The sequence below is a fragment of the Chlorocebus sabaeus genome, chromosome 3 (genome assembly GCF_047675955.1).
Source record: "Chlorocebus sabaeus isolate Y175 chromosome 3, mChlSab1.0.hap1, whole genome shotgun sequence".
Lineage (NCBI taxonomy): Eukaryota > Metazoa > Chordata > Mammalia > Primates > Cercopithecidae > Chlorocebus > Chlorocebus sabaeus.
Genome location: NC_132906.1, coordinates 5690988 through 5711484, shown reverse-complemented (window position 1 = coordinate 5711484; position 20497 = coordinate 5690988). Strand labels below are relative to the sequence as shown.

Sequence of the window (20497 nt, the reverse complement as noted above, 5' to 3'; positions counted from 1 at the left end):
GTGAGGTGTATTTGTTTTAGTGGAGTTTAGATACCCTTTGAGTCAATGAAGACAATAAGGTAAAAGAAAGTGTGAAGGGGGAAGTAGGGTGCTATTTTAGACTATGTGATCCAGGAAGTTCTCTCTGAAGAGGTACTATTTTCACTAAGGTCTGAATGTAAAGAAGAAACTGGCCAAGTGGAGACCTAGAAGATGGAAGGCAGACAAGACAGTTCAGAGAAGGTCTCAGGACACAGTGCTGTCGTTGAGTAGGAAGCAGACTTTTCCCCTACAATGCTGTGAAGATTTTGTTCTTGGGAATACCAGCTACAAAGTCTATATTTGACCAGGAGGAGCTGATCCTCCTCCCTACTCTCTATCATCACCCCGGGGCTGCCAGGTACATACAGCATGGGCCAAAAGTTGGAGGACTCTTCCCTGAAGACTTCGGCCTCAGAGGAAAGACCTGCACCTTCTGGCATGTAGAAGTTACCCCAGGCAATGGCAGCTGTCTGCTGGATCACCCTAAAGTTCTCACTCTTTAAGTCCCATGATTGATACAAAGTTCTCAAGCAGTTTCAGTAACCTGATTTTTAAATACAAAGAGACACTCAAGGGTCACCAAACAGTTGAAGAACGCTTGCGACATGGAAGGGAGAGATCAAAACATGCAATGAAAAGAGTGACTATAAAGAAAACACAGATAATTATTCTGGGAATACTGCAAAGTACAAACAAATCAGCAATGTTGTCATTGTCTTCATAGATATTAGGCTTTTCTTTCTATTAAAAAATACAAGATACTATGAAAAAGTAATAATCAGAAAACAAGAAGAGGTTTTTAGAAATGGATATGACAAAGGCAGAAAAACATGAGCAAAAAAGTAGTATAAAGGATTAATCTAAGAAATTCAACATCTGACAACACTGAGTTGAGGAAAGAGAGAAACAGAAAACACTGAGGAGGAAATCAAAGGACTACACAAGAGAATTTCCCACAGATTCAGGATATGAACTTCAGATTGAGTGTGCCCACCAAGTGGTCAGCCTATCACTGTGAAATACAAGGATGAGAAATTCTATTTGTTTCCAGAAACAAAAAAAACCCAGGTGATCTACCAATGCCTAGGAACAAGACTGGCAGGGACTTCATTAGCAATACTGACGTTAGAAGGCAATGGAGGGGTGTCATCCAAGTTCTGAGAGAAAATTCTTTTGTACCTAGAATTGTAAACCCGGGCTAGCAAGCTAGCAAGTATGATATCGGCATTTTTCAGAAATGTAAGAACTAGAAAATTTACCTCTAAGATACAGTTCCAACGGAATTTACATGAGAACATACTGTAGCAAAATAAGAAATGAAATCCAGAAAGCAACAGATCTAACCCAGAGGAATAAAAAAGGGAAAAGGCAGGATGAAATGGTAGAATATGTCTGGAGACCGACCAATCCAAACTAGAAAACTTCAGGATGCAGTTACCCAGTAAAGGAGAAGTGTGTTTGATATCATCCTGGAGGATACAGAACAAGTTAAGGAAACCATACAGACACAAAATAAAGAAAAGAAGAAAGGTAAAGCACATAAAAAAACTACTTGATGATAATGCAACCAAAGAGAATGAAGCAGAATAAGGTGTGAGTAATGAACAAGCAGTGGTGAGAGGCCTGGCAGCTGAGCATTAAATTCCCAACAATTCGTAACTTAAGTATAAACAACTGTGGGAACTATGGTTAGCAAACAAAAAAATGTAAACACTGACAAAGTGATGATGATGATATTACTAATGCTGCTTATAGACTGAGAGGTTGGTAGGGGAAGAAGTGTAAGAGCACTAATTTCCTCATTGTTTATAATAGGGAGGTGACTGATATTATTAAAAACAGAAAAGTGGATTAAAATGTCCTAAAGTGCTAATTTTTTTTTTCATAATGTCTTTCCTTTAATTTTAGGGGGCACTTTTAGAAGTTACTATTTCTTTTGGTAAAAGAAACACTTGTCTGAAGTTAAAGGACTTCAAAATTGTACTGTTTTATGAATTAAATATAAAACTAAATAGAATGCATAAATGATCCCATTTAATTACAAAGATTTTTGATATCTTTCTATGCAGAGAGAGGTATGTGGAATGATATACCCCTATTGCTACTGATAGTATTTCTAGGTAGTAGACTTTTGAGTTAGGCTTTGCTCTTACTTTTATTATTTATTTATTTATATTTTTGGGGACAGGGTCTCCCCGTCGCCTAGGCTGGAGTACAGTGGTGCGATCATGATTCATTGCAACCTTCGCCTACCAGGCTCAAGCAATCCTCCCACTTCAGCCTCCCGAGTAGCTGGAACTACAGGCACATGACACCACGCCCGGCTAATTTTTAAAACTTTTTGTAGAGACAAGGTCTCACTATTTTGCCCAGGATGGTCTCAGACTACTAGACTCAAGCAATCCACCTGCCTCAGCCTCCCAAAGTGCTTGGATTACAGGCATGAGCCATCACACTCAGCCTGCTCTTATTTCTATAATTTGCTATCTACTTAATTTAAAAATATATAGGAATGTGTGTCATTTAAAGAAACTTAAAAATTCATGGAATTTGAATTAGTTCTGCTCACCAATAGCTTTGGTATAATGCCTTGCTCCAAGAAGTAGTTCAGGGGCTCGGTACCAGAATGTAACCACCACTGGATCCAAATCTGCTAAAGGCTTCAAAGGTGAATTAAACAATCGGGCAAAGCCCATGTCGGCTGTAAAATAAAAAATAAAAAAAAATCATGCTAAGTAAATGGTTTTTACAAATCTAACCAATTAGTCTAATTTACCATCTTATTCAGTAAGATGAAAAATGTGCTGAATTCTAGGGGAAGAAACCAACAAAACATCTTATCCATTTTAGAAGTCTACAAAAAGCAAGTTTGAGAGCTCCATTCTCTTCAAATTACTGTTACCCAGTTCTTCAGTGGGGTTACAGTCAAGCTCTGCTGCCTGAGGTCAAGGGTGACCTTGCTTCTCTGGGCAGATTTTTCTTTCCATGTGTCACCCCACCGTTAGGGACATGGTTGTTGAGCTGCATTTCCATTCTTAGTACTGGTCACAAGCACCAGGAAATGGGATCAGTTACAGTAAGGCTTTCCATTATTTGCATCAACAAGCCTGTTCACTAGTGTAATTAATCAGAAGTTGACTATGCAGTATTTTAACACCATGATTTCCCCCATTACTTGGGTTGAATTTCACTAACTTAATTTTAAGGAATCACAGTATTTTTTTAAAAAAAAGCTAGGTAAGACTTTAAAAGCCATCTAATTAAATCACCTCCTTCTCCAGATGAATATGGTTCAAGAAGTTAGGTGATTTGACAAAGGTCACAAACTCATACGTCAGAGCTAGAACTGAGATTAGATACAGTTCGTCATGGCATTTAACACAGTTTAACATGTAGTGTAGTTATTCGGGCATGGCTGTTTATCCTGCTATACCATAATCTTTTAAAGGCAAAAATTGTGTCTCTTTCATATCTATCCCTAATAGTATCACGTACAGTTGTCATTACACATAGCTTTTGCCTAATACATGTTGAATGATCATTATTCATACCACCTATTCAAAAATTTCAAAACTCACCCACCATTTGATAAGTTTAGTTCTGTTTTCCTAAAACACATTTTTTAATGAAGTAGGCCTTACTTTAATCAACTTAATTACGAAGGTAAAAAAAAAACAAAAACCCCAAAAGTTGGCAAATAATTAAAACTATGAGTAAGATTACTAAATACTGATTTACAGAAGAACTAGTATTTCTTCTTAAATGTGAATGCTTTAAGATGTAGTGTTCCCCAAACCTGCCAACATCATATACATTACATAGAAGTATAATTCCAAACTAGATTGTGTATTACATAAATTTTCCCTAAATTATACAGTAAAGAATACTTTTGTAATTACTGTTCGGCTGGTTCTTTTCTATTTGGCATGCTTTGAACTTACATTTGAATTTGATGCCACCAAAATGGACTGGAGAGACTCCTTTAAAAGCACATGTAAAGACTTAACAGGCATTTCTGAGGGCACTAGGGTGAGTGCTGGCAGGGTCTGCTTCTCAAGGAAAGCCAAACTTGGAGTTCGTTAAGGCCATCAAATGTTTTCATAACTAAACATTTGCAAAGTTGTGTCAAAAACAGAGTATTTTAAGAGTCTAATTAGAAGTGAAAAGTGGGATCTGGGGGGATTTATAAGGAAGAATATTAGAACACACATGTGTTTCTTTGTTGGTGAAGTGATACAAATCAGCTGTTACTTCCAATTTACATTAAATCTTGTGATCAGAAGTTACTATTTGTTACAATCCTCATGTCTTTAAATTAATACAATTTAAACATTTCTTCTACACATACACAAAACAAACTAAATATATGTTGACAAACACAACTTGGAAATGACAATGAAAAAAATAATCAGATTAAATAAATTTAGTTTTATCCTTACAGATTATCAGACCAGAAGTGGGTAAAATTTTGCTTTGATATTTAAGAAAATAGAGCTATCAGAAAATATGTAGAGAATGCCCATTAATTTTTTTTTTCCCATCAGGCAAAGGCCTACTACAAGACAGTCTCGTTAGAACTTAAGGTTCTGTACCTATCCAGCCTCATGGTTTTCCCTAGAGTTTGTGTTAATAACTCCTAATCTAGACGAGGTCAACAGAGGCATATGTGCTCATCTAATCTGACTCAAGCGAACATGACTGATAGAATTATTAGCGATAGAATTATTAGCATGCTGTATGTATGCCCTTGTGACTACGGGTGAGGCTGGCCTCTAACAGAGATAGAAGCCCCTCACCTCTAGAGGCTATTTTTAATGAAAGCAGAGGTTTCTGGGAAACTTGCACGGTTTCATAATTAGAATGTTTCAGTCTTTAGGAGTGTCTGACACCTTTCAAGAGTGTGAAACATTTTTCACTTTTATGCATACTCTTTAGAAATGGCTTCGATCATATGGAACTATATGAATATATGCATATTACAGCAAAAAATCAGAAGTGATATAGCTGCCTGCAAAAGTTTTAAAAGAGTGCTACACTGTGACTTAGCAAAGATATAACATACCAATTTTTACTCTTCCTCGCTCAGGACCTTCACCCATAACTAAAATATTAGCAGGTTTCTGTGGAAACAAAATAGTGTTTTTTTTCAGTAGACAGTAGTGGTTTCTTTTAAATAGACAATATGCCAATATAACACAAATCCACCTTTTAAAAAATCTCATTTATTCGAAAATTAAAACCAAATACAGGAAGTCACCAAAGAAACTGTGCATGTATATATGCAAAGTGGTATGCAAATTTCATGAAGGCCCAGATATAGCGTGCTTTTCTCCACAGAAGGCTGAGGCTTTTCTTGGCCTTATTATCAGTCTGTTTTCACTACTGGCAAGCATCTCACAAAGTCATGTTGTGGTTCCTTCTCACTCTTTCAAGTACATAAAATGTCTTGCTCTGACTTTAAAGGAAAAATGAATTGAGAAAGATGATTTAATACCAAGTAGCAAATTAATTACAGGCAAGGAATCACCAGAAATCCTTTTTTGGAAATGACGAAGTATGCACCTACATTTAAATAAATGAATTATTGAGGAATTTAACAAAGTACTTTAGAAACAAGTTAGTAAAGTAATAGGAATTTTTCATGACAGGAACAGTTTTGAGGTTTTCATTTTTAAGTGAAAAAGTAAGCTAAAATTTAAAGTAGGAGTTTACAAAGGTTTCAGTTTTTAAATCTTTAAAACATATACTGATTGCCATCTACAGTCTTTTATGATGGTATCTACTACACTAACGAATAAAGGCTGCCCTTTCTTCAGGAAAGGGAAGGAGAAGCAGGAGTAAGGCGGGATGAGGGGAGAGAAAGCAGAAAGAGGAAGAAAAAGGCAACTGGTTTACTCCTTACTCACTCTACTATTCTGCTATCTACTTGATTTGACTTGAATTTTACCAGTCTGCTAAATAAAAGTGAAACTAGATTAGAACACCTCTTCGAATACTGACATAAATCACTTTAAAATCAAAGATTGTAATGAAGTCTGTTTATAGTGGTAACCATTTCACAGGCTTCGCTAACCATATAGAGTGATGGCCCCTAAGCTATTACTGCCAATGTTTAATGTATAGTACACTAGCCTATCACCTACCAAAGATAGTTATTCCCAGCCAAAAAAAAAAAAAAAAAAAAAGTATTGCTGAAATGGCAGCATTGACATCTCAGAGGTTAAAAACTCCTACGATCTTTAAAGTTGAGTCCACTAGGCACCAGAGAGGTTAAATGACTTGCCCTAAGCATAATCAGCAAGACTGGGTAGCAGCAGAGTCTGCCCTGTCTTTGAATAGTCTGCGGCTCCCTTCCTAATTTATCATCCTGAAAGTACTTTTATGTAGCAATTTTTGGAATTAATATGTACTGCTGTAATAATAATACTGATGTTTTATTCACAAAAAATCTCAGAACCTCTATCACTACCCACCCCCCCCGCCCCCCAAACACACACACACTTCTAACCACGACACTAACAGTAGTCCATGGGAGCTACACACAGGTGCTACCCAGGACAAATAAAATTGTTTTCATGCACCACGGTAATCAGTCAACACTGGTTAAGTCTCTGTGGTCTCTTAGGGCCCAGCCAATTTCAGAGAGAAACCAGATTTCTGAGATAGTGCAAACTGTTGAAGGCAGAGAAAGGCTTTCCAAAGGGAATCAGGCAGCATTTCTATTTGGCTAAGGGGAAAAGGCTTGCTCCCAATTCACAATGTGGACTCAGGAAGAAACTTCCATGTTTATGCTAGAACTCTCCTCTCATGGTTCTTCAGAGCAGGACTCCCTAAACACCTGTTGAATACAAACACCTGTTGAATACACTCCCTACTCTTTAATCCCATTTTGAATCTCTTCCCTCAAATTCATCTTCACTTCTGCTGCCAGGGTCATTTTCATAAAAGACAAGTCTGATTATGTCACTCTCTTGCTCAGAACCTTCCACCTTCCACATCGAAAATTATTACAAGACTAGGTAAAAACAGCAGAACACAAAATGATATATAGATTGTGATTAGAACTAGGCAAAAAAAAAAAACATTCCTGTGAATAAGGACTAGAAGAATAAAAGTGTAGAGCGATAGAGGTATGAATGAGCCTTTTCAAAAACGTCTTTGCTTTCACTATGTTTTACGATTATGATTAAAATATTATTTTGGTTGGGTGCAGTGGCTCACGCCTATAATGCCAGCACTTTGGGAGGATGAGGTGGCAGGGCTGCTAGAGTCCAGGAGCTCAAGGCCAGCCTGGGCAACACAGTATGACCCACCTCAACAAAAAAATTTTTAAAAAATTAGCCAGGCGTGGTGACACATGCCTGTAGTTCCTGCTGAGGTGGGAGACTCGCTTGAGCCTGGGAGGCGGAGGCTGCAGTGAGCCGAGATCGCGCCACTGCACTCCAGCCTGGGCAACAGAGTGAGACTCCATCTCAAAAAAACAAAAACAAAAACAGGCCAGGCACGGGGGCTCACGCCTGTAATGTCAGCACTTCAAGAAGCCAAGGCGGGCAGGTCACCTGAGGTCAGGGGTTCGAGATCAGCCTGGACAACATGACGAAACCCCAAGTCTACTGAAAAATACAAAAATTAGCTGGGCGTGGTGGTGTCTGCCTGTGATCCCAGCTACTCGGGAGGCTGAGGCAGGAGAATCACTTGAACCTGGGAGGCGGAGGTTGCAGTGAGCTGAGACCAGGACATTGCACTCCAGCCTGTGTGACAGAGTGAGACTCCGTCTATAAAAAAAGAACACCTACTTCTACTTTAACTTTGATTGGTCCTCCCCCACCCCTGCATGAGGTCCAGTCCTTATCACGGGATGCTTCCCATTATCGGCAGCCCTGCCTTCCCTGCTTCCCACTGCTCCTGCTGCCTGTTTTCATGTTTTTGCCATTATTTGAATAGACTGCAACCTTTCACAACTATGTCATTGCTATGCCGTTTTTTGTCCCTAAGCTTTCTTCTGCTCTGAAATTGGATTTTTCCCCTCTCCCTTAATGACAGAAGTAATACACAGACATTTTCTCAATTAAACAATTCAAACTATAAAGCTGCACACAGTTAAAAAAGTCCCTTTTACCACCCAGGCCTCCTTTACCCTACCCCAAATCCCACTACCTTCTCCAGAGGTACAAGCTGATTAGATTGCCGTGACTGACTTTTCTAACACTGGAGTATTCAATCCTAAAAGACTCTCTCCATATCTGGCAAAAGCACAGTGAATACGTGCACACGTCTCTCCTCTGTCCATCGGAGATGGAGTGGAAAAGATCTCACACCATCTTTTTTTCTCCTTCCCTCTTTTTAAACACATTTTCTTACTCATTCAGCAGCTGGGACACAGTTCTGAAAAGCCCTGGGATGGATGGTATTGGCTTGGCACTCGACGATGGGGAAAATCCCTCTCTTGCCTTTCATTTCAGGTTTCTTTTATTCTAGACTTACTGGACTGGTCGAGTTCTAAATCTTAAGTTTGACCACTGGTGAGAGGATAAATAGTATCTTTGTCAAGGTCCAACCTAGTATTAGAGTTTGGGGTCCAAGCTCCAGTTAATAATTAAAAAACTACTTTGCTAGGTAACTCACTGCCTACTGCGCCATCTGAAGCAGATTCCACCTTACCAGCATCTCACTTTTATCCCAACACTCTCTCTTAAGTGAATTCTGATTCCGTTTGGGCATGGTATAGTCATAAACAAAAGCCAATGGTCTTAAGTGTTGTTGTAATGGCACTATTTAGAAATGATGGGTCCCTCCTTATGTTACTTTCCATTAGCACTGCATATGCCCCAGGGAATGATAGTATGATTTAGTAGACAAATCAAACTCTAAATCTCTTCTCTTCTGAATGTGATCTAATGGGAATCTCAAGAGAAAAACACAGGAAAGGCCCTGTCACGGGTTCTGTTTTGTTTTTTAGTCAGTATTAAGACTTCGAAAGACTTGATGAATACTTTTTGTTTTAGTACTTAGTGCCATCTTGAAACAATATTCTACTCGCCCAAAAAACTAATTTCTTGGTTCCTTTTCTTCCTTGTCTATCAGTAGCAGAATTTGGTAGCAAGTTTTTAAGCTCTAGCACCAAAACTTTACATGAAGTGATTAGAGGTAACTCTGGTAAATAATCTCTGATCTTTTATATGCTATCAAACATAATCACCTTAAAAGAACATATAGAACTTTTCTGGTGACATTCTGATGAGGCATATACTCCATTAAACTGTATTTGTTGCCATGGAGATCAGAAATCCTACATGATTTAAATTATAATATCATGGCAACATCTTCAAGTACAGCAAAGCCATGCACAAAAATAATGATAGATCATCCTTGATTGCCAGCTGAAAAATGATATAAATCAATGAGATACTACTGTTTGAAGCAATGGGTTCCCTTATCTAATTGTTGTTTTATGTATCCCAGGCTTTTCTTCTTGTTTTTGCTGCTGCACTCCCAAAAAACTCATTGATATTTCCTAAAGCAGATGTTTGTATTGCAGGGACAACCATCCTGGCAGCAGCTTTCTGTTCTCCAGCATCTGTCATGCTGGAGGAGAGTGCACCAGTGATTTTGGCATACATCAATGATAGCAAATAGCTTTCGTTTTAGGAGCCAACTCTGATGGAAAAATAAAGAATTCAAAAAGCTCTATCTTGAACAAGGACAAGGACTGGGTTGAGAAAGAAAATGCCAGCATTTATCAGAGTTATCTGACATAGGAAGTGGAGAATGGTGGCACATCTGCCAAGCTAACGGCAATAACTTTATTCTAGGGGTGAAATGAAGTCTTCAGATATTTACTAATGTATGAAGGCAAATTGGAGATTTTGAGTCAACAGGAAAAGTTGATTCTTGATGGATCTCTCCATTAACAGACGACGACGATCCATAAGAAACTGTATCGTCAGTGCTTTTCTCTGTCATCTGTCCAGAATTAAACTTCCACAAATGTGTAAATAACACAGCCTGGTGGTAAACTTTCTAGTTACTCTATGATTATTTCGTACAATACACACTGAAGGGAGTGACTGACACATATCTTACATTTCAAAAGTCCTATGAGATTCAAAAGCAGGCAGCAAAGTCTTAAATAGACACATATTCAGTAAGTTTTAGAAACTGTTTTACTGAAATCTTCTAAGGAGTTAAGTGATAGAGATAAATCTGGAAATCCAGTGATGATATCTTTATAATACAGTTTTTCATCTTTTTTTTCAGGGGTATGAATTTTTTACCTCTAATACTAAAGTTTACTCCAGTATTACTGCTGAACACCTTTAAGCTCAAGGAGAAATTATCCACTTGTAGTAGAGTTGTTTCTTGCCTTCCTCTGTTTAAATTGGAAAAAAAGCATAGAATTCTTAACCAATTCTGTTTCCTGATAAAAACAACATGAATGTTAAACACCTAACTTCATCCTCTATGGTAAACAGTTCAAATACTATACATTCATTCTTATGTTTACTGAATTAAGAGGCACTGAGGATCAACAGAGACACAAACAAACAGTTCCTGCCCTCTAAGAGGTCATAGTCTAGACTAAATGGGTGAGATAAATTCAGGAAAGGGAGAGCTTCACAGATGTGGCTGCCTGGCATCTGAGAAACAGAGTGCCTCCAGGACTCACTGAGATCTTGCATGCAAAAGCCATAGAGCTGGGGCTGCACCCTCTGTTGAGAGATAAAGAGAGCACTCAGAATGTGCCACACACTGGCAGTACTCAAAAATCATAGGGATATTAACTAGTTTTTGATTTACCTAAGAAGTCCCATTTCAGGGGGAATGAAAGGGGTTCTTTGACTGTCATCTTCAATGCAAATCAAGGTATTTTATAAAACAAGAACTTCACAAGAGTAATAGTGCTAATAAAAAATAGCATTTTCTTTTTATAACTCCCTCATATTTTCCTCCAATCCATTCTAGTAACCCTATTTCGTCTATTCCTGTTAAGAACAAGTTAAACTAAAATGGTCTTTCATCAATGGTCTATCATCAAAAGTATTTAAAATAATAAACATTGTTCAGATTAGTTTTAAATTAGTATCCTTAAAATCCAAGGTTTTCTTTTTTTTTTTCTTTTTCTGCAGATATTATGGGGTTTTGAGTTTTTAAATTACAAAATTCTTAAGCTGCCTACTTTAGGCAACTGAGGCATAGCACAGTAGTTTAAGTGCTAAGAGATCAATATGGGACAGAACCTTCTATTTTCACTGACACAAAGATCATTTACTTCTTGTAGCAGAGCCTAGCACAGGTAATATTACTTCCTTAACAATGCAACATGGATGTACAGTACACAAACTGCATGGCAATACAAATACACTTTTCAATTTCTGGGCACAGATACAACTTATTTCTAATAAAGAATGTGTACACATATTAATATATGTATTTTTTTAATAGATAGAAATGGATCTTTTCATATCTGATTCATTAATTGCATTTTTGCAAAGCTGTAAAATTTTGTAACAGTTTAAACAAATTCTAATGAGTCGAGTAAGAAAAAAGAGATAACTAAGTTGAAGGCTAGAAGGCTGAATAACATCAAGGAGACCAAATGCATCTTAAAAGGAGAAGTATCAAGGCGCAGAGATAGTATCAAAAAACTTTTAGCTTTCAAAATAGTTCCTTTCTTTCATTATTATGAATTTAACTTGATTTATTTAAAAAGTGAACATAACTTACATTCAAATCTGAAAATCACTCTAACTCCAATTATTATTCTAAACAATGCTAATTTATAGATTTGGTAATATACCAAAACTGACTTTGCTTTGTGTACTATCTTCCCAAGTATTAGTTCCTTGACAAATCTAGATGTTTGTGTATTACTTTTACTAACTATACGGTATTCTTCTATTAACAGACACTTGGTTATGCCACTCCCACCCCCTACTTTTGGCAGTAACCCTAATGATATTCCCATTGCCAGTGTAAAATTATGCTCCCTGCCCATCCCCCAAAGCCCTGATACATGCACCATATAATTTCCTTGGGATAAAATCTCAAAAGTAGAATTATCAGATCAAATCATGCTAACAGATTTACTGTTCTAAACCTGGACTATTAAAAACTTTTTAAAGGTAATAATATCCCCTATAAATCATATTTTATCCGTTTACAGACATTTTCATTCCGTTCTACAGCCACAGATGCTCCATTATGTGCATATTTTATATCATAGTTTACTCAGTGTCATATGCTTGCATGCTTAAGTAGTTTCCAATATCTTGTAATTAAGAAACAATGCTGCAATGAGCTAACTTTGTGCATATATGTTTACACTATTGTGGTATATTTTTAGGACAAATTCCTAAAAGCAGAATTCACTGTGTGGAAAGATACATGCCTAGGTAGATTTGTTATGTATCATCAAATTTACTTCTCCAGGTGTTGAATCATTTTGCATTGCCATTTGCAATATAAAAGGGTGTCTATATCTTAAGAGTGATAGGGCTATCTTTTGGTGAGCCTGGACAGTGAGCAGGCAGTGAAGCTGGGCACCATCCTCTCTTCATCGACTCCAAAACATAGTACACCTTGGGTTTTCAAGAGACTTTTGTGTTTTGTTTTCTAAGCTTCAAAGGTAATACATGCTCAATGGATAAAATTCATACAATGGAGAAAAGCACAATGAAAACAAAATCATCTATGATCTCTGAACTAACAATGATCACTTTAAACATTCTGGAGTAATCTTTTTGTCTTTTTTTCTCCTTATAAAATTTAAAAGGTATCAAACTAAATATACTGTTTGCATCCTTCTCATTTAGTATTATATCACTAAAATTTTAATCTGGAAATTACTCTTCTGATAGAATCTTTACAAAATTACCTTTCTGACATGGATTTACCATAATTTATATAGCTCACTTCCTATTAAACATTAAGGAGGTTGTTCCTAGATCCTTAAATTAAAAAAAAAAAATGCCTTGAAAACATTTCTGCATGCATCTATCAAAAATTCCTAAAATTGCTGGGTAAAGATTATAAACATTTTTAAGGTTTTTTGATACGTATTAACAGATTTTGTAAATTTAACATTATCATTTATAGAAATAACACCATCAAGTATAATAAAATCAATCTGTAAAACCAAAAGCAATGTACATCTCATATCTACATCACATAATTTTATTAGCTTGATATATAATGTAACATATTTTAATTTGCATACCTTTCATTGGTAATCATATGTTATGACTTACTGTGTAGTTTTGTTTTATTGACAAGACTTTTGTTATTAAACTAACATACTCATATTGATTCTCTATATTCTAGATAGTAAAGGTATATTAAATTATTTTTGCCATTTTCCTAATATACTGCTTTTTTCTTGCTACTAAATCTTATATTTACATTTCACATTCTATAAGAGTGTTTTTACAAGAGCTTTTATATTCAGCCTATTTATCACATCTTTAGCGATATATGTCAATTCTTAAATAGGAATTTACCACCTGCTGTAGCTGGACTAAATATGCTAAGTTTCTTATACGCATTTAATATACTATGATCCATATGGGCTAGAAAATAGTTTAATATACAAGTAATAACAAAAATTTAATTAAAGCAAGAAAATTCTTCTCTCTACTTACTGATGATAACGAGCAAGGCCCTTCTTTATTGTGAAATAGCTTCTAGATTCTTATAAGTTCTCATAATAGCATGAATCTGTTCATGAATTTTTTTTTTGAGACAGAGTCTCGCTCTGTCTCCCAGGCTGGAGTGCAGTGGCATGATCTCCGCTCACTGCAAGCTCCGCCTCCTGGGTTCACGCCATTTTCCTGCCTCAGCCTCCCGAGTAGCTGGGACTACAGGCACTCGCCACCACACCCGGCTAATTTTTTGTATTTTTTTTTTTTTTTCACTAGAGACGGGGTTTCACCATTTTAGCCAGGATCATCTGGATCTCCTGACCTCGTGATCCACCCGCCTCGGCCTCCCAAAGTGCTGGGATGACAGGCGTGAGCCACCGCACCAGGTCGATTCATGAAATTTTTTTAACACATCTGATACTTAAAAAAACACTCAGAATCTTTTTTCTCCTCTAGAACATAACACGTGCTTTTGTAGGAAAGTTAATTTTCAAATACAATTAAGAAAATACAATTAGCTACTCAAATTTACTTTTTGATAAATTCTTTTGTTAATATATTTACACTGTAATTTATATTCACTATTTTATAGTCTGCTTTTGTCTGTAACACTGAAACATTAAACTTACCAAAAAAAATTTTTAATGACTACATAACAGTTCACCTTTTGTGTGTGTCATAATTCACTCAATGAAACTATTCTCTAGTGGTTAGACATGTAAATATTTTATAATTTGTAATTAGTACCATCAGTTCTGTGATGGCCATTGCACCATTCTTTGTAATATCTTTTTTTTTTTTTTTTTTACAGCTTGCATATTTATTAAACAAATACTACTAAAATACCTAAAATACATTGGGTACTTGTCATGAGTGCATCAGTAAAGATCACATTGTTACAAAAGCCTGCATTTTCAGCAGTACACAACTGCAACTCTACATAAATGCCACAGATGCAGAATACTGTTTTCTTGCTCTATTTACACAGCTGATATACCTATTCTAACGAAGGAGGGAGCGGAGGAATACACAAGAAACTCAGGCCAATGGGGGAGCAAGAAGAAAACGAAGAAGTGCAGTGCGTGCGTCATTGGTGTTTAACAGTCAGAAGCGAAACAGTTCAGAACAAGGTCAGCTCTGTCAAAAGAAGAGCTAAAAGACAGTTATATAAAAATTAAGGTGGGCTTTCAGACTGGCTAACACAACAACATTCCATGAGTAGATAGTATTTTATTTTTGTTTATCCATTTCGTTGGGAGCAAGGACAAAAATGTAAATCTACACCTGGCTTATCAAAATTGCCAAAAAAAGAGTGCTCTGCCTTTTAAAAAAGCATTATGATTTTGTAAAGACATTGTTTTCCAATTTAATATTTGGAAAAGGTGTCATTTTCATATTCCTACTCAGATGCCAGTGTTTTGGGTTTTTTCAGGGGGAATTTATTTAAAAAGGTTTTGCTCTTTTTTTCCACAAATATCCTTTCAAACAGAAAGAACCCAAAGAGACACCTCAAAATGCCTGTAAAATTATTGCTTTTCTTTCTCTAAGGCAGGCAGGCGAGGCTACGGAAAGGAAGAGATTTGGTAAGTAAATTACAGTTTTGTGATTGCTCCCGCTACCGTGACTGCACGTCCGTGAGTGCCAGCCAACGAGACAATCGTCTCTCACGCTCTGGTAGCAGTCGCTCAACCTGCCACACTGAGGAAGAAAGCCACGCTGAAGACACAAGGAAAACAAGTCAGTCCAGTTTAGAGAACAACATTCAGGGAAACAGAGTACCAACACCTTCTTAGAAGATGGAAATAAAAAATAATTCCATCGGCGCCACCTCGCCAAGGAGCATGTTGAAAGTCCAAAATAGCACCACCCATCAGTGTCTCAGGACCTGTGGCAGCATCTGAGTCACTTACCACAAGGAAACAATGAGTTTCAAACTACTTCTGTACATCAAAAGAGTACATGGATAAAATAAAGAGCTATACAAACAACTGATGAACATAAACTACTAGGTTTGTTACATCTAAATGAAAAAAAAGGGGGGACTCTCAGCCTCTGCAAGAAGCAGTCGGGAGCTGTGTGAGTGAAAAGGCAGGAGTGGACTGGCTGTGTGAGCGCGGTGGGAGTTTGAGCTGTGGAAGACACTGTTATAGCGAACCAGGCTGAAGGCCCACCTGTCAGGGTTGGAAACGTGGATTCACAGTGTGAAATTCTGAGCATTTTCACCTGAGTCAGAATGATTAAAAACTGGGTTGATGATACCTATTTGTCCACGGTAAATTCTCTAAAGCAAGGCTTAGAGTCCCATAGTTTCTTCTTATACTTGATGATTTACACAGAAAAAAATCCCATATATGATACCATGACCTCATCAATACCCATACACCGTATGTAATACAAATGGAGGTGTTACGATTAAAAAAAGGGGAGGTAACTGATTCTGGGGGAGCGGAGCTCACTGCTGCCCAGTGGAGTCAGGGAGGCAGCGTTTGTCTCATTGTTCTTCTTGCGGTTCACTTCTTTGGGACAGGAAATCTTCCCTTAGGAAGCCTTCCTTCCATGTTCTTGTTTGGAAATGGTTCTTGACTGACCCAGACAAAGAGTTCTGGATAATAAACCATTTTGAGAATCTTAGTCTTGGGCTTCTATTCTCCCTCTCTTCAGTCCAGGGAGACCAACAGAAAAAAGCCCTGCTCCCTGTTCACTCTGTCTCCTCTCTACACTCGGCAGGAATCGGTGGCTCGGGGCCCCGTCGGCGAGCGGCCAAGAGGCGCACACGCCCCGACACCCTGCACCTGCACCCCAGGCGCCCTGCTCGCCGTGCTGCCCCCACTGCACCGCTCTTTGTAATATCTTTAAGAAAGTTTGTTAAAAGATTGTTATATCAAAAGGAATGATTTTTTAAAAAAATTCTTGGTAATTATTGCTTTCTAGAAAGGCTGTAATTATGTCCCAGCAGTTAGTGTTCCTTCATTCATCCAACACAGCAAAGGCCAATTATGTATCAGGTACCATTCTTGGCGTGTCATAGTGGGTAACAAAACAGACTAATCTATCACATAAGGAAGACAGACATTAGAAAATGCAAACAAATACATGTTTAGAAAAACCTACCAATTATGATCAGTACAATGAAAGAAAAAGAGAATTAGAATAATGGGGGCACTAGTGTGTACAGGATGGTGAGGGAAGGTCTCTCTGAGGCGACGTTTAAGGATTGAAGGATGAGAAGGAACTAGCCAGAGGAAAGGGTTACTTATGTATGTGGTACCTAAGCAGGTGTGGACAAAAGAACTTTTCAAACAGAAGTTAAAACAAGAAGGCTCTGAAGTGGCAGATACCTGGTTTTATTCTTGAATAAACCTGGGTTTATTCAAGAAGGCATTTGTGGGTATGGCACAATTCACAGGGGAACACTGGTAGGAAATGTGGTTGCAAAGATAGGTGGGGGCCAGACAGTGCAGGGTCTAGTTGCAGAAAAAATGCTCCTTTCATCTTTAAAAGGAAATTTCATTGAAGAGTTTTAAAGAAGGGAGTTAATGGTTTGACAACAACATGAATGTTAGTTATGTGCCAAGTCCTCTACACAGATTAATTTTACAGATGAGATGACTAAGGCCAGAAAGGCCTCAGCTGAACTGAGAGTTCATATCAGCAGTTCATACTGGCTCATCAGTAGCAGAGCTAGGGTTCAAATACAGGGAGTGTGGGTCCAGAATCCGCCCTCTGAACTGCTGCATTATACTGTCAGTGCACTGTCAACAACGGAGCACTACCACTTAATGGGAGAAATGGCATCTCCTACATTTCAATGTATAACTTTACTAATAAAATTCAACTTTAAAAAAATACATGTTTATACACACAAACTGTGTACATGTATATTAAATTAACTACATCATTTGTGGTCTGACTTGTGGTTAGTCTTGGTGTTTTTCTAAATGGCTTTTATGATCTATTATTATTTCTTTTTCTAATATGTTCAGAAAGTTTTTCTGTTTTAATGTGCCTTTCAAACAACTGGTTTAAAGCAATATGTTTCTGCCGATTTGTACAATTCCACATTATTCTAATATTGGGGTGTTTTAATTTGCAATGAATATATACATTTCACTCAAGAGTCTCTACTTTCAAACTCTGTATTAAATAGCACATTTTTCAACTTATGCTAACAATAAAATTTTTAGTTTTCTATTATTATGTTCTGAGATTAATATAGACTTGTGCCTTTGTCATTACTTACCATGCATATCTTTATTTCTAGTACACACTGAACTTTCCTAGACACACACATTTTTGAGTGGTTATTTGAAAAATATACTCTCTTACATAACCTATTAAATTACATTGCTGTAATCTATAATTTTTGCTCATTATTTAAAAATTTTTGTCATTATCTGATAGAAAATGTCAAGGTGTGGCTGGGCACAGTAGCTGTAGCTCATGCCTGTATCCCAGGACTTTGGGAGGCAGAGGCGGGTGGATCACTTGAGGTCAGGAGTTTGAGACCAGCCTGACCAACATGGTGAAACCCTATCTCTACTAAAAATACAAAAAATTAGCTGGGCATGGTGGTGTGAGCCTATAATGCCAGCTGCTCAGGAGGCTGAGGCAGGAGAATCACTTGAACTTGGGAGGTGGAGGTTGCAGTGAGCCGAGATCGTGCCATTGTACTCCAGCATGGGCAACAGGGAGAGACTCCGTCTCAAAAAAAAAAGTCAGGGTACACTTATTTCTATTTCTTTTTGTACAATTGGCAAACTGAAGAGACTATTAGTTCTCTGCTGTATTTTCACTACTTTAATCCTTCTGCTATAATAAAATATGTTTCAGTCTTTTGAAATAAACTGTATCTGATACTATGATGATAACTTCTATATTCAGAAGACACAGGAGACTTCAGACTGGTAGTTCACCAACTTTCTTCTCCCCTAAATATTGAGGAATATGATGGATTTCTTCAGAAGATGAGGAAATACAGTTAGGTGATTAAGAATGAAGCTGAAAAAAACAGGAATGCCGCTAGCTATTAGTTATGTAACCTTAGCCTCCATTTCTTCACCTATAAAAATATGGATAAAAATAATGACAATCTAATGTTGTCAGGCAGACTACAAGTGACTTACATGAAAGGCTTTAACAAGATGCTTGATATATAAAAGTCCTAAATACATTATAATGAAAATTAAGATGGCAGCTCACACTATAATCTGTTAACAATGATTCACTACTGCAGTGATTCTTAAGTAAAAACTTCTGGGGCTGGGGGTTCAGGGGATGGGACTCATGCATGATTGAATAAGACCCGCAAGATGAACTTTCTATACCTCCCATGAGATGCCACTAATTGTCTATGATCAGTTTCTAGCTTCTAGTCTATGCCTTAAAGCTATTGGCAACATTTCTTAAAAAATTAAACAAAAATAAACATTTCTTATAGAAGATCAAAAGATAGAAAAGCATACAGAAAGTGAAATTTACCTGAAATCCTACCTCACAAAGTTAGATCATTATAAACATTTTGTTGGACACAGTTCCAGATTTCTCTGAATCTACATTTTTTACATGTAATATAAACATCTTATCAAGGCTCTTTTGATTCCTGTTTTTGTTTACTCAACAGTAAATAAATCTCTTGGCCTCTCTCTGTATACATATAGAAATTGGTTTAGCAGTTGGATAGCACTACTGCATTTGTCCTGTTTTACTTAATCAATCCCGTATCATGACTGTTTATTTCTGAGCCAGAACTGTTTCAGAACACTGTTAAATAACAGTGGTGCTAGAACATTAGAAGTATATAAAAGCTGCTGATTTGGGATACAAGATGAAACAGGGGATATATACTTTCGATGCTTGGAAGTTTCCTTTTCTTATTTTATTAAGAATTTCAACCAGAAATGAACGCTGATGTTCACCAAATATTGAATTTTGTGTTTTATTTATGACTACTAAGATAATCATAAGGTTATCTACTCTGCACTATTAATAAGATGAATTTTGTTAAGAGGTTTCCAAATATGGAATCATCCACACATTCTTAAAATGCACTTCACTGACTTAGACCTTAAGTTCACCCGGAACTTATTTGCTAATGTTTTATTTAAGACATATGCATAAATATTTACAGATGATAATGGTTTAGGGTTGTAGGCATTTTCTTTATCAGGTTCTATGTCAGTGTTATGCTTTCTTCCTATAAAGTTATTAAGGAAATGTTTCTTCTTTTACACAACTCTAGAACAATTTACATAATGTAGGATTATTTGTGTGAGGGTTGGAAGCAACAGTGAAACTATCTGCATTTTGTACATTTCTTAGAGGTAGTCCTGTGGCAAATGTCTTTCTTCCACAGTTACTATTTATTGAGCTTTTCTAGGGCCAATTGTGGTAATTTGTACTTTATTTTAAAATGCTCACTTAATCCAAGTTCCATAGAACATCTAAATAGCGTAATAAATTACTAAAGAAATTGAAATGATAGTCAAAAGTCGTTCAACCGACCGAGTACGGTGGCTCACGCCTGTAATCCCAGCACTTTGGGAGCTGAGCCGGGTGGATCACAAGGTCAGGAGATTGAGACCATCCTGGCTAACATGGTGAAATCCCATCTCTACTAAAAATACAAAAAAAAAAAAAAATTAGCCAGGCGTGGTGGCAGGCGCCTATAGTCCCAGCTACTCAGGAGGCTGAGGTAAGAGAATGGCGTGAACCCAGGAGGCACTGCTTGCAGTGACTGGAGATCACGCCACTGCACTCCAGCAGCCTGGGTGACAGAGCGAGACTCTGTCTCAAAAAAAAAAAAAAAAAAAAAATACCCAAAAAACAAAAATCAATCATCC

General features: G+C 37.2%; 1 protein-coding gene and 1 pseudogene across 7 annotated transcripts in view; both read right to left on the bottom strand.

Annotated features, from left to right (window-relative positions):
* CDK8 (cyclin dependent kinase 8) overlaps positions 1-20497 on the bottom strand; it is a 210003-nt gene that overhangs the window by 17652 nt on the left and 171854 nt on the right. For 6 of the 7 annotated variants that reach the window (XM_073012964.1, XM_008021778.3, XM_008021776.3 and 3 more), the window contains 2 exons: positions 5084-5141; positions 2591-2722 (listed from right to left, as the gene is read on the bottom strand). In XM_073012964.1, coding sequence (XP_072869065.1) covers positions 2591-2722; positions 5084-5141 — 190 coding nt within the window. The remainder of the gene's footprint in view (positions 1-2590; positions 2723-5083; positions 5142-20497) is intronic. The other variant, XM_037986896.2, reaches the window with a different exon arrangement.
* LOC140710668 (neuronal regeneration-related protein pseudogene) lies at positions 15879-16497 on the bottom strand (annotated as a pseudogene).